At 38.0% G+C, this 14,192-nt stretch overlaps 2 protein-coding genes across 3 annotated transcripts in view; both read left to right on the top strand.

Moving 5' to 3' along the window:
• Positions 1-686: 686 nt before the first annotated feature.
• On the top strand, positions 687-6,954 carry LOC120742676 (low affinity immunoglobulin gamma Fc region receptor II-like). The gene is made up of 4 exons (XM_040046105.1): positions 687-793; positions 4,878-5,144; positions 5,225-5,488; positions 6,764-6,954. The coding sequence occupies exons 1-4, from the start codon at positions 763-765 to the stop codon at positions 6,868-6,870; spliced, it is 669 nt and encodes a 222-aa protein (XP_039902039.1). The 5' UTR covers positions 687-762; the 3' UTR covers positions 6,871-6,954.
• A 2,749-nt stretch (positions 6,955-9,703) lies between these two features.
• The window catches only part of LOC120742673 (endonuclease domain-containing 1 protein-like), a 73,995-nt gene continuing 69,506 nt past the window's right edge, over positions 9,704-14,192 (top strand). The window contains exons 1-3 of one of the 2 annotated variants that reach the window (XM_040046103.1): positions 9,704-9,898; positions 11,003-11,335; positions 12,297-13,880. In XM_040046103.1, the coding sequence (XP_039902037.1) occupies positions 9,851-9,898; positions 11,003-11,335; positions 12,297-12,872 (957 nt within the window). In that variant the 5' untranslated portion in view covers positions 9,704-9,850 and the 3' untranslated portion in view covers positions 12,873-13,880. Of the gene's footprint in view, positions 9,899-11,002; positions 11,336-12,296; positions 13,881-14,192 lie in introns of those variants that run through there. The other variant, XM_040046102.1, reaches the window with a different exon arrangement.

Below are 14,192 nucleotides of genomic sequence, written 5' to 3'. Positions count from 1 at the left end.
GAGATGAAGACACACTACAATGAGCTGAAACATGCACTTGTTATTGTTAAAACAGATTATTATGACTCAAAATATTATTTGGTTTTCATACGTGCCTATTTTCAGTGAGATCAGCTCTAATAGCAGGATATTAACTAGGCATATAAACCTATAATTCTCTCTCCTTTTTGCCATACTTTTCAAGCAACCTATATTTGACAACAACATAAAAATTAAAATTCTGTTTTTGAGGCACAACCACAATATTTTTAGTGGCCCCGTATGAAAAAATTCTGGAGGCGCGCCTGTCTTTGTGAATTATTAAATTATTATTATTGAATTAGTTTGGTCTTCTGACGAAAACAAAAAGGGGATTCAATTAAAGAAGATTTCATAGGCTTGCTTTAACTTCTAAAAGAGTGTAAAAAAGAGACTTTACACTTTTTTCACTTACTGAAGGGTGTCTCATTTCCTGTCATGCTCAAGTGCACGGCATGAAGCCGCTTCAGAGGGGTAGGTGTGAAATGGTGGGGGTGTAAATTCATGAGAAGGATAAGTGTTTGGAGGGGGAAACCAAACAGCACTGCATTCTGCAGACAGAGACCGCAGGGGGTGGAAAATAGAAGCTCCCTGCATGTGCTCACAGTGTTGATCTGACATTTGGAATATGAGGGTTTTTTGCAGAGCCCACCAAAACCTAATTATCTGTGCGACCCTAATAACTTCCTGCAAGTCAGAGAGCTGCTGAAGAGTTTCTAAGAAAGAAAAGAGCACCAAAGCACAATGGACATCTCTTCAACGTGTCTGATTATCTGTGAGTAAATTTTACTTCTTTAGTTGTTTTTAATTCAGCTGTAATTGAAAGAATTCCTGAGCTCACAGGACATTTGAAGGTTTTATTAGGTGTATGTTTCTCCAAAGATCTCAAAGAAAATACGATTACTTCTTTGTCCTACAAAGTACAACTGATGAGAGGCTGCTTCCTCACACATTCTGCTTTCAATTTCTCCCATTTTTTCCAGAGTTATTAGGTTTTGATTTATGTTCGGCTCTTCACAAGCTAAAAATGTGATTTGCTGTTTTTTAATTTCACTTTCATTTACTCACTTTCACGTTGCTGTTTTCAGACGTACTCGTGATATATAGCATGGACAGAATGATGTTTTGCATGATAATTAAAGTACAGCATAGTACACAAATGGTTTTCCTACTGCAACATGTCAACATATCAGCAGTGGACAAAGTCCAGTTAGTTCCTTTTTTGCAACCTGCAGGGACTCTCTGTGATCTGCCAACAATGGTACCAATGCCAAGATAAAATCACTATTCATTATGTATATCGTGAAAACGACACAATTATATATTTTAACACCCTTTGAGTTATATTGTCTCTTGTAAAAGGGACTTCTTTCTTCCCACTTTATCCTTAAAGTACTTGCTCAAAGGAGATTTTAAGGTATTTGGTATTCACTTACTAATATCGTAAGGTCTCTATATTATCAAGCATCACAAGGGTGTTGTTGTGAAAATCCTTCTGAGACCAAGAAAAAATAAAGTTCTGGACATTTTTTGTGTGTTTGTTTTTTGGAACATTTTAAATTTTTAGATGATTTGGGTTAAATACAAAACCTTTTTCCAAATAGCGGTTTATTCATTTATTTTTTATTTTTTTATTTTCTGCCACTAGCTCGACAACAGAATGATGTGATGTGGAGATTTGGTGTTCACGTTCATGTGGATTTCTGGTTATTGTTTTGTTCACAAACAGTAAAATTGTTAGATGAAGGAAACTGGAGAGGAAATGTCTGCTCATCTACACAGGACTTCAACGGTCTCAGCATAGAGAGGCAGCTTTGTTGCACTCTGTTGAAGTACAGTCATCTTCCAGAGATCATGAATTTTTCTTATTATTAGAGACATCAATATCAATTGTTACTTTGATGGAGTAATCTTGAAGATTTTGTCTTGACTTAACTGAATTGACTATAATTAGGACTCAAGTGTATCTGGATCCCAGCGCATCAGGCATGCCATGAACACGTTATAGATACACCAAAGATTGTTTTCAGGTTTCAGGTTAAAACAGTTAGATGAAGGAAACACATCAGAACAGTAAACCATGAACATATTATATACGCACTGAAGATTGTTTTCAGTTTTCAGGTTGCCTTGTTAGACGAGCACCTCTCTGGTTTGTGTGCTGTGACATTTTCAAAAACCTGGTTTTCTTTTTCCTATTTGAGGTCACCAGAGGGCCTCCAGGCTTGGCAGTTGTGGGCAGTTTTGTCCTGTCTTCATGTCTCATGGTAAAAACAGCTGCAAGCCAGTTTCAATACAGCTGAAATTGAACTGAAAAAGAAAGGAAGGGTACGGTTTAATGCACTGTTAGGAAATATATAATCAAATGTATAACTCAACAGAGTAAATAGTTTAAGAAATAAAACTAATTATCCACTCTATGTTTGTGTGAGTGTGTGTGTGTTTGTGTGTATGTGTGAGTGTGTGCATGTGCATGTGAGGGTTAAAATTGCTCTACATTTCTGAAATCCTTCTTTAATGAAGGATGTAATAGTTTTCAAGACTGTAAGGCCAGTACGCAAAAACAGACCCACATGCTGAGCTGATAGAGAGTTGTATCAAAGTATTATAATCTTTATTTACACATGAGTTAAGGTATGCACTGAGGGGTCTTGGTAAAAGCACAGGGGTTTCTTTCAGTTCTTGAGGGAAATGTCCATAGAGAGAGAGGAGACGGGTGTTAAAAGGTCCACAAAGTCAAAGGTCCACACAAGGTCTGGAGGCCAAATGTTTTCATTCTGTATCTGCCATTTTTAGCTCTAATTAGACTCTGTTTAATGTATTCTAGCCTCTACATGAGATTAAAATGTTGCTGCTTTCCAACACACTGGTGATATACAGGAGGGACAGGATGATGTTTTGTGTAATCATTTGCCTGCATGGAGCTTAAATGGATAGACTGAAGCATCGCCCTACAAGCTCAAGCTGGCAGTAGTAAAACAGTTCCCTAGCGATCGTATATTATATGGACGACAGTATTGGCCCACAGCTGTTAATCTTTGAATTCAGGTGTTTTAAGTTGCATTTACACAGCTGTATAAAACTGAGCACCCTTTCAGTCCGCCATTACAAACACTTGGGTCGTTCTAAAGAGGTCACTGAAACATGTGGTATGACTAAAGTCCATTCGTGGAATTTCTTCCCTCCTAGATATTCGATGATCAACTGAAAGTGATATTATTACGAAGTGGAACAACAGCAACTCAGCCATGAAGTGGCAGATCACACAAACAGAGCAGAGTCTCTTAATACGTAAGAGTTTCCAACGCTCTGTTCACTCAGTAACAGAGTCCAAATGCCCTCTGGCATTAACCTCAAACAGTGTGCACTCTTGTAGGTGCACTCCATCTGTGGCCTTTACTTTGGTCCATGTCTTAATTTGAGACGTTCCTATTATTATCACTGTTATTATTATTTTATACACAGATGTCATGGACTTACAAGTAATAGATTGATATGATGCGGTGATATGGTCTTAATATTTTGTGGATTTCTGATCATTTTTTTGTCCATGAGCATTAAAACAGTTAGATGAAGGAAACACATCAGAACAGTAAACCATGAACATATTATATACGCACTGAAGATTGTTTTCAGTTTTCAGGTTGCCTTGTTAGATGAGCACCTCTCTGGTTTGTGTGCTGTGACATTTTCAAAAACCTGGTTTTCTTTTTCCTATTTGAGGTCACCAGAGGGCCTCCAGGCTTGGCAGTTGTGGGCAGTTTTGTCCTGTCTTCATGTCTCATGGTAAAAACAGCTGCAAGCCAGTTTCAATACAGCTGAAACTGAACTGAAAAAGAAAGGAAGGGTACGGTTTAATGCACTGTTAGGAAATATATTATCAAATGTACAAGTCGGAGTAAAATTGCTTGGAAATCAAACTTTTAGCAATGGCTCTGAAATAACTGAAAATCAGGTTGTGTAGGAATGTTTAGCTTATTTTAGAGTTTAGGAATGTGTTAGATAGGATATAGAATTGTGAGACACTGACACTGTCCTGGATATAAATAAAGGCCTGACTGTGTCATGAACTTGGGAGTAGATTTTAGGAGACACCCCCCCCCCCCCCCCCCCCCCCCCCCCCAGTTGAACTGTGTAAGTAAGACAAAGAGGAGTTAATGCTGAGTGGAAATTCCTCAGGGCATGCCTGGGTGGGAGTCTCAAAGTTTGTAACTAAATAACTTTGGTTTGGAAGGGAGATGGACTTTTATGACCCTCAGGAAGGCACGTACATAGAGATATACGCACATAGTGTTTTAACTGTTACGCACACACATCCACACGCACACTCACTCACGTGCACTCACACATACACACGGGTACGCGCACACACAGGCACTCACGTGCTCGTGCACATAGACACAGACACAGAGTTTGCAGCACACCATGGAGGGGTTTTATGATGGGGTCGCTCCTACAAAACTGTGTTTCACAGACAAATGAGTGAAGATTTTGCAGAGGGGCACCGGCCTGGCAAGTCTTCCCTTCTAGAAGTGCATGCTTAAATGAGGATATATAAAGACGAGTAAAGATGAATAAAGATGAATAAAGTTTTTGTGAAAATGACTACTGAGTCCGTCTCTGGATGCTCGAGGAATAAAAAGAACCGGGGTAAAACTGATTTCGCAACAGTTGTCATTCACTAGGTGGTTTAATGTTGAAGAACATGTTTTTCTCTATCAACCAATGCTTGCCATGGGGTCTCTAGACCTGTGTGTCTGGGGCTTACCACAAGTCTGCAGACTTGCATGTTTTAAAAGGACCAAATCTCAGCCTGATGCTTTTTTCCTCTTCTTTTTATTTCATGTTTCGAACCCCAGCTGCTATGCTGAGCATCCATCCTGACAGATCTCAGTTCTTTTGGTACGAGACGATCACGCTGAGCTGTGAAGGGACAGACAACTCTGGAAATTGGACTCTGAAGAGAAACACCTTCTCTAAAACTGCTGAGTCATGTATCTCGGGTTGGGGAGTGTCAAATCAGACGTCATGCACTATTGTGGACACCTATGCATCAGACACTGGAACATACTGGTGTGAGTCTGATCGAGGGGAATGCAGTGAGGCTATCAACATCACAGTCACATGTAATGCTCTTTACTATTTGATGTTTTAGACTTTGTATCTGATATAGAGCTGAGGAGTCATAGCACGGTTTGATTTTCAGATGGCGTGATCCTGGAAAGCCCTGCGCTTCCTGTGACAGAGGATGAAACAGTGACACTTCTCTGCTATTACAAGTACGATGAAGAGAGCAAGGCGACTTCTAATTTCTCTGCTAACTTCTACAAAGACGGACATTTAATCAGTACTCAGCCTGCAGGAAACCTCACTTTCTCAGCTGTGTCCTTATCTGATGAAGGTTTCTACAAGTGTGAACACCCAACAAAAGGACAGTCAGCACAGAGTTGGATGGCTGTCAAAGGCAAAGGTGGGTTCAGGCAACAAGACATCTGTTTTGAGGAGAAATGTGGTAGACGTGACACATAATCAATAAAATACACCCAGTCTGTCCTTTGACATATTCATTGTGCTCCAAAAGCAATGCATTGACTAATTTCACCTATTTAAACTAGTCACTGAGGATTGATTGACACATATTCAAAAGATTTTGTTATTTTTCAACTGGTGAAGCATAAAATCCTTATTGAGGCAGTCCTTTCTTCCTCCTCTCACCCCAAATGGTCGCAACAGACAGCAGATGGCCGCCCCTCCCTGAGCCTGGTTCTGCTGGATGTTTCTTCCTGTTAAAAGAAAGTTTTTCTCTTCCTCTGTTGCCAAAGTGCTTGCTCATAGGGGGTCATATGATTGTTGGGGTTTTCGCTGTTTTCTTTGTATTATTGTAGGGTCTTTGCCTTACAATATAAAATGCCTTTAGGTAGCTGTTGTTGTGCACTGTATTGAATGCTGAATTGAAACTATTTAAAATGCAGCCACACATTTTCAGTGTGTCCACATGCACATTGCATGGTCAAAAAAAATATAAACAGTATAAAAAGTGATGTAGCCATTCTTGCACCACTCATTACTTAGTGAAGTACTCTTATGAAACCTCAAATTGAGTGTTTTACCACTTTGAACTGGACATGATAAGGGAAGAGGTGTCCAATGCACATTCATTGTTCAAGAACTTGTGACTGGTAATTAATTCATGAGTGAGCATTACTTGGATAATCCTTCATTCTGATTTCAATAAAGGCCATAATTTACTAAATGAACTTCATATTTTATTCATTATGACTAGAAATTTGTGGCTGAGCCAAGCAAGTCAACAGAAAAAGGTTTAAAGAGGTCACAGAGTGAGGGAACTTCCCCTAGACTTCTATAGCACTGGAAGTCTCTTTCCAGTCACAGGAGTCTCCCCCTGCTGGCCATTAAAAGAATGAAGGTTTAACATACTTGCATATTAGACCTTGAGGCTGTATTCATCTTTTATACAGCCTGTGCAGTACTTCTCTGATTCACACATCTTATCCACACATACTTAATTAGAAGGTAAATATGAGAAATACATATATAAAGTCCAAGAGCTTTTAAGCTCCTGTGCCCTGTATTTCTGCCTTGGTTTCCCTCTCGGTTACCTAATTGATTCTACTGTGTATTGTTTGATTTCCTTCCTTTATTGGTGCCTTTCAGCCATTTATTCTGCCTGTATTTTTGGTACTTTCTATGCCAACTCTGTTATTTTGTTCTGTCTTCCTTGCAGTCAGAGCTCAGCCATCAGTATCTGTGCCTGGACTGATTGGTGCTATTCTGGTGAAACTCTTCTACACTGTGATTATTACACTGGGTGCAAATGTACTCATACGCTGAGCTAATGGTAGAAAACCTGAGAAAATGAGTGTGATGTGACCTCTTTGATATCATTGCCCTCATATATTGAAACATGTCTTTATATTTGTACAGCCATAAGGTTTCGCTTTTTATTTGAAAATGCTGGAAATTAATCGCAAAGAAAAAACAAAGAATTTAGGAACATCTAAGATAAGATGCAGTAAAAATGTTTAATGATGCGTTCACCAACAGCTATGGAGTCTGTGTATGTAATGGTGTTAAACATGTACTCATAAGACAAGTATTTAACCATCCAGCCATCAGTTTTTGCAGCTGAGCTAGAGCTGGAGCCTATCCCAGCTGTCATAGGGCGAGAGGAGCTATGGACAAATTGCCAGAACTGGTGAGAGACAGATCTGAGAATAACCATGTAACCTAGCATATCTTTGAATTGTGGGTGGAAGCTGGAAAACCCACTGGGAGAAGATGCAAACTCCACTTAGAACACCAGGCAACTGATGGATTCAGACCCAGGACCGTCTTCCTGTGAGGCCGTGGTGAGAAAACCATATCATTATGCCGTCCTTGTTACTATATGACTGTAACTACCCTCTATAGTGTTTTATAAACCATTTAACACATTAATATGGTTCTAATAAATGACAACTGGAGTACCTGGAGAGAACCCACACCAGCACTGGGAGAAGATACAATCTTCACACCGAAGACCAGGAAACTGATGGATTCACACTCAGGACCGTCTTCCTGTGAGGCCGTGGTGCTAATCATCGTATCATCATGCAGCCCATGTTAAACTATATGACTGTAACTACCCTCTATAGTGTTTTGTAAAACATTTAATATGTTATTGGGGTTCTAATAAATGACAACTGGAGCATCAAAGAGTGCATTTTGTGTTTTCTGTAGGAAAATACACTTTAGGTTTTAAAAAGGCATCATTTTAAATCTGGGTGAAGTATTTTTATAGGAAATCAAAAAGGATCAAATTCATATTGAGGATAAATGTGTGAATGACTATTAAGTTACACTGATGCTGCCTTGATTTGCAGCCCAATGTCTGTTCAAGACTAACTTTTCAGGAATAATTAAAAATAACATTCAGTGTACGAGGAAGCCCTCTGTCTGTAACTCAGGGTATCAGCATGTTTACACTGTTGACAGGTGACAAAAATAAATGTTTCTCCGTGCTCACTCTGCCTCATTTTTTAGGTAATCACCATTCAAACCTGGGTGATGATGATATTAATAATAATAATAATAATGATAATATTAACAATAATAATAATAATAATAATAATAATAATAATAATAATAATAATAATAATTGTTATGGCCCTGGGCCTCGGAGGGAGTGAGAGCGCTTTTCTCTTCAAGCCAATCCAATAGTGCCAGGACTCAATAACGATTGGCTAGCTGGAGATCTGTGCCAGCCCTCCTGTATGCAGATTGCAGTGTGTCAACCCTCATAGACAGCGGTGCACATAAGTGGTCCGCAGGTGCGCTTCAAACAAATGATGAACGCACAGAGATGTGGTGCAGAATATGCCGTGAAAATCCCTCTCTAGCGAACAAAAACAGTGCCTTTTATATGGACGCAAACACACATTGCAACTTCTTATCTGGTGCGCGTCTTTTATTTTGACAGCGCATGCGCACCTGCGGACCACTTATGGGCACCCCTGCTAATAGACACTTGACTGCCTGGGATCCGGTGGTGCTCCAGGAAGCAATGAGTGGTTGATTGTATCCACCTGTGGCTCTGTGTCTGCTGCTTAGGACTGAACATGCTTCCTTCTTGCCTCCCTCTTTGAACTTTGCTCGCTCAACTCTGTTCAAAGCATTGAATTTTATTTGTTAACCTCGGTGCCTGGTTGAACTTAACTTGATTAGAGTTTTGTGATGCTAGCTTGCCTCAGTTAACTCTTAGCTTTTACTATTGTCTGTGTTAATGCCTTCATGTAAAGTGGTCTGTTGAAAAAGCCCTGTCGGTTTTCTGTTTTACTCAGTTTCTTGTGTGAGGGCTCGTGTATGTTTTGCCTCCCTAGGAGAGGGGATCGTAACAACAACAACAACGATGATAATAATAAAAATCCCAAGATGTAAACCTACCCATGTCACACATTTGACTATGTGTTGCATAAAAGCTTTCACTGTAGTGAGATGCATTCACATTTTAATTTGAGTCAGTCAGATCTGATCTTCAAGGTTACAAACATTCATTTCTAATCATTAAACTGCTCAAATTCCAAGTAAGATTATTGCTCATGTAACCTTTGCATCTTCCTCTTTGAATAGTTTCGTCAGAAAAAAAGTTTTTGTCCCTGTTGTTTTGTTGTTTTATGTTGTTTTTGTGATACCAAAGTCCATCTGAAGACTGTTCTCGAAAAGACGAGCACCAAATGATGTTAGACCTGCTGAAGTGAGAAAGTTGTCTTTTTTTTTTCTTTTCTTTGAGGATCGAAAGTTTTATTTCAGAAAACAGTGAATATGTTTATTAATAAACGCTATTATAGTTGAAGTTAACAACAGATCCTTTGCTTTACTTGCTAATGTACTAACAGCATTAACAACCTAAAAAACACACAAAATGAAAAAACAAACAAACACAAAAAACATGTAAGTCGAGCACTTGCAGACTCAGCAGCACTTTCAGATTAGCATCTATATGAATGTAATACCTTTCATAAGCTGTGTTATATTATATTATAAAAATACTTATTTATTAATGTTTTTTTTTTAAATATAAAATGATGTGTTATTTGCAGTAACATTGCTTTTTCATGAAATACACTTTGCTTCTTAGAAAGAACTCAAATAAAAGCTGAAGTCACTTTAATGTGGAAAATGATGCATGTAAAACATGTTTGGTTGGGTTCTGAGAAAACTTACGAAGCGTTTCCGCACTGAAGAACACCAAAACTACACTTCCTCTTTAGCTCAGTTTATATGTGAGGAAGGCAGCCCAGGTCCTCACTAGCTGTCTTGTTTCCTCTGCTATATGAACCTGTTACAAGGTCATTTTGCTGGTTTTCACAGATCATCGGAGGTAAGAACTACTCCACTTATCCCTACTTTATTCATCTTTTAATTTGTAATTTGGGTGATTGAAAAGAATTCTAACTGAATATAGTCAAGCTTCAGTATTTGTTTGGTTTTCTTGTTCTGGTGTTTCAAGTTTCAAAGTTCCTGATTCCTGATTCAGCTTTCCTGTTTTACTTTGAAGGTTAGCTTTCTTTCTTCTCTGTGAATGTCTTCACCTGTGTTTTGTAAAATGTATTCATCACCTCTGAGAACAGGTGGCACATGTATGTTTCAGTATGTTACCTACAGTCCTACTCCTATCTCTTGTCAGCAAAAAACAAACAAAAACAAACATAAGATGAAACAGGAAATTCTGTCTAAGAGTGTGCTGTTTGTACAGTGGTGATATGTAAATGAGAAAAGCTGAGAATGACTGTTTTGAAGCAACTCAGAATATCTAAAAGCCTTATTGAATCATGTTTTAGTTGTTGTCTGGCTCACTTTGTGTTTTCCTGTAGATGATGAAAAACTGCTCTAGTTTCTGTCAGTTTAATCCAACGGACTTCTGACTGTGCTTCCTTTGTAAACGGAAAGTGTGAAGAGTGGGTGGGGTTCAGTGTTCACAGAATGCATAGTTTATTTTAAATATTATATATTAACCTATTTTTGTTACTTTTAAGAATGTGGCCATGATAAAAAATTATATCTTATACTGGTTTATGTTTTACAACCTTTTCACAGTAAAGAGAGGAGCTGGTTGACCTTGGATTAACTCTAAAAGCTTTTATTAACATCTTAAAAACAAAAGCTATCAGATTCTCTCTCTGTGATGAAATGAATTCACCTCAATGACACTGGAATCCTAGAATAGACACTTGGACATAAACTTAGCTCATAATTTGAAACCTTCATCCTAAGAACCAACAGTCACACAGGTGACACTGCTCCTTTACACATTGAGGGAAGTTTCTATTAAAGTTTGAACATTGACTCTCCCACAATTTTCCTTACTGTAAAAATAGGTCCGGACTCTTATGGGTTATTATGCATGTATATGTATATATCAGGGAACGAGGAAGTTTGTTTAATGTAATATCTGTCTTTGTTTTACTCTGACCTGATGACACAGGGCTCACTGATGATATCATTGATGATGCAGCACCTCCTGCCTCTCGGTACTCTGCTCCTTCTGTCCATCATTCCCACTGAAACTGAAGTGGTGGCATCAGTGGCACAATGTAATGAGTTTTTTCTTGCGCAAACTCCACCAAACATCCCAGGAATTTTGGAGGGAGGGAACATCAAGGACCAGAACAGATACAAAGTGATTTGCCAGACTTTGAGAAACATCAGGAGGTTTGTGACGCTGTACGACACCCAAAACAGGATTCCAGTTTTTTCTGCTGCAGAGTACAGAGGTGGAGGCGAGGGACGCGAACCTCTGTGGAAGATTGAACCACAGGTATCATTATAAGTAACAGTCATCAATTTTAATACATCTTTTTAAGCTTTAATAAAATATGTTCATAATGCAGTGCTACATGATGATAATACAGACCACATTTATTACTGTGAATCTTAGTATACCACTAAAATTAAACCAACTACCCACAGTGCTACGCTACTGCTGTTGGGACTAAAGCACTGCAGTGAACTACAAAACTTTTATGGTAACACTTCATAATAATGTAATTCTATTAAGCATTATTGAGGCATTAGTGTGTAAAATATTTCCTCTTAATTAAAAAGCTCATCTATAACACGTTCATGGTGACATTTAGAGAGGCTGAAAAAGTGATTAACAAAGTATTTAAATGTAGATTTATATACATAGCAATTAAGATATGAGCTCATTGTTTGTGAGTATTCTAATAAAGATTGTATTAATACTTATTTCATACTGTAATACATGGTTAATTCAATCAGTTATTAATTGTTAGTTTAGTACTTTGTTTGACTGCTTTTAAAGTGAGGAGTATTTTTGTCACATAAAGCATTTATATAAGAAAATGAAAGTATTTCAAGTCTGCATTTACAAATTACATACTACTGAGGCGTAATCCTCAGTAGTATGTACTAATACCTCACTAATGCCTAATAGTCCGAGATTATTATAAAGTTTTTCTGATTTAACTCATTACTTAACATTCAGTGATCCCACTTATATGTTGATGACGCTATACAGATTTTCCATTTTTTCCTGATATAGGACACGTCTGTATATTTCCTATGCAACAGCAGTCTTGTTAGTTAAAGTTTGCCTTTTTAAATGGTAGCATTAAAATATGTAAAGCTCACAACTTAAGAGGGCTGTTATTATGTTTAAATTATACAACTTTGATCAACCAATTAGTAAATGTACATTTAGTCCACTTTGCAGCAGCCATGCATGGATCACTAATATATCACTTTCACTTTTATAGCTTGAAAACCCAACTGGTGATGCCAATATGACACCACCAGAAAAGAACATCATCTATACCCACCAGGCTGGAAAAAATGATTACGCCAAACAGACAGAGTTTGACAGAGGGCATTTATTTCCAAACTCTTATAGATCTGCTGTAGTTAACAAAAGATCTACCTTTACTCTGACTAATGCTGTTCCACAAAGAAAACTATTTAACAATGGTAGGTGGAACAGCATGGAGAGATGTGTTAAATGCATTCTGGATAATTACTGCATTAACAACAATAACCAAAGAAAAAACTTTGTAGTGATTGGAGCACAGCCCAGCAAAGAAAACCCACTCAACCAAAGGATAAATATTCCTTCAGTGCTGTGGTCGGCATTCTGCTGTCAAAGTCAGAAAAGCTGGCTGGCGAGTGCACACTGGGGCAACAACACAGATCTTGGCCCGACATATCTGCAGACCAAGACCTTGGCAGAACTCCACACAGAGCTGGGAATTGAAGCATTTCCTGGAAAACAATGTCCTAACGACGAAAGTGTCACTCAGCTTTACTCAGAACCTGCGTGTAAATCCCATTGCCAATAATAATGGAACCGAAAGAAGAGTACATCTACTCCTCCTACAACCACCGCTATTCCTTCAGATTCAACACCTTTGTCTTCTTTTTCTACATCCAACCCACCGATCCCTCTCAGCACCACATCTTTCTCGTCACCTGGAACATCTGTCCCACTTTCCTGCACAGTTCCAAATTACAGTACCACATCTGGCAGTCCAACAACTGTCCCTCTGGGTACCACAACCAGTGTCTACTGCTGCAACTGTCCAGATTTCTAGCACATTTTTCAAAAAGTTTCGAGTAAATGAGAGTGATGAGATTCCTCATAAGGGTAGTGTCTTGGAGAACATCACAAGCATTATTGTGAAATGGAAGGGCATCATCAGTTTTTCTCAGATTTATTGATCATTTCATTCTGATGTTTTCTTACCAGAGTCTCTCTAAACATTGTTCTCTAACAGACAGGTACCATAGACCACATCACAATGCAAATATTGTTGGTGCTTCGTGAAGGAAGCTTGCAATCCAAACTTTTGGCTGAATAAACAACATCAACATTACAATTTTCCTAAAACGAGTAGAAATGTTAAAAATAAAACAAGTTGGATTATATCTTTGTAGCAAAGATATATATAAAGCATTTATTATGCATAAAGGGAAATTAAGCATGGTTTTAACATAAGCAGTTATATTACATTTTAATCATAAATGTCTGATTTAAACCACATTTATTTATCATTCATGCCTGAGATGATAATGAAGTACAAGCTACAGATGTGATTTAATGAAATAATAATGTTTTTGTTTCGGGGTTCTTATAAAGTTTTTCTTAAGTTGTGGTTCCTGCTTTGTAATCTCCATGTTTATACTTTCTTGCATTTATAATGATCATATTTTCCTAGTTCCTATAGTTTTGCTTTGGGTACTTTGCCTGTCTCATGTGCCTTGATTTTATGCCTTTATTTGCCCTCCTGGGTGCCTGATTGATTCTTGTGTTTTGTCAGATTTCCTTTCTTTGTTTTTGTCTTGTTGACATTTATCTGCCAGCACTGTTATTTTACTTTTACTTACAGTCAGAGTTCAGCCATCATTGTGATTATTACACTGTACTCATGTACAGTGTAATACAGTGTACTCATACTCGAAGTAAATGATGTGACCAACAGTAACTGCTTTGACATCATCTCCCTCAAATATTGAAACAACTTTAAATTTTGTTTGAAAATGTCAGAAATGTATCAAATAGCAAAGGCAAGGACGATTTGAGACAAGATTTACATACACTGTGATGTGCTGGTATACAGAAAAATGTTTAATGATGTGTTCTCCAACAGCTATAGAGATAA

The sequence above is a fragment of the Simochromis diagramma genome, unplaced genomic scaffold (genome assembly GCF_900408965.1).
Source record: "Simochromis diagramma unplaced genomic scaffold, fSimDia1.1 OVJJ01000338.1, whole genome shotgun sequence".
Taxonomy (NCBI): domain Eukaryota; kingdom Metazoa; phylum Chordata; class Actinopteri; order Cichliformes; family Cichlidae; genus Simochromis; species Simochromis diagramma.
Note: the sequence above shows the minus strand (reverse complement) of the source record. Positions and strands in the feature narration are given on the sequence as shown.

Coding starts and splice junctions, on each gene's coding strand:
- LOC120742676 (XM_040046105.1), top strand. CDS start 763: ATGGACATCTCTTCAACGTGTCTGATTATCT. Junction 794..4,877: donor TTCAACGTGTCTGATTATCT/GTGAGTAAATTT, acceptor TTCGAACCCCAG/CTGCTATGCTGAGCATCCAT. Junction 5,489..6,763: donor GATGGCTGTCAAAGGCAAAG/GTGGGTTCAGGC, acceptor TCTTCCTTGCAG/TCAGAGCTCAGCCATCAGTA.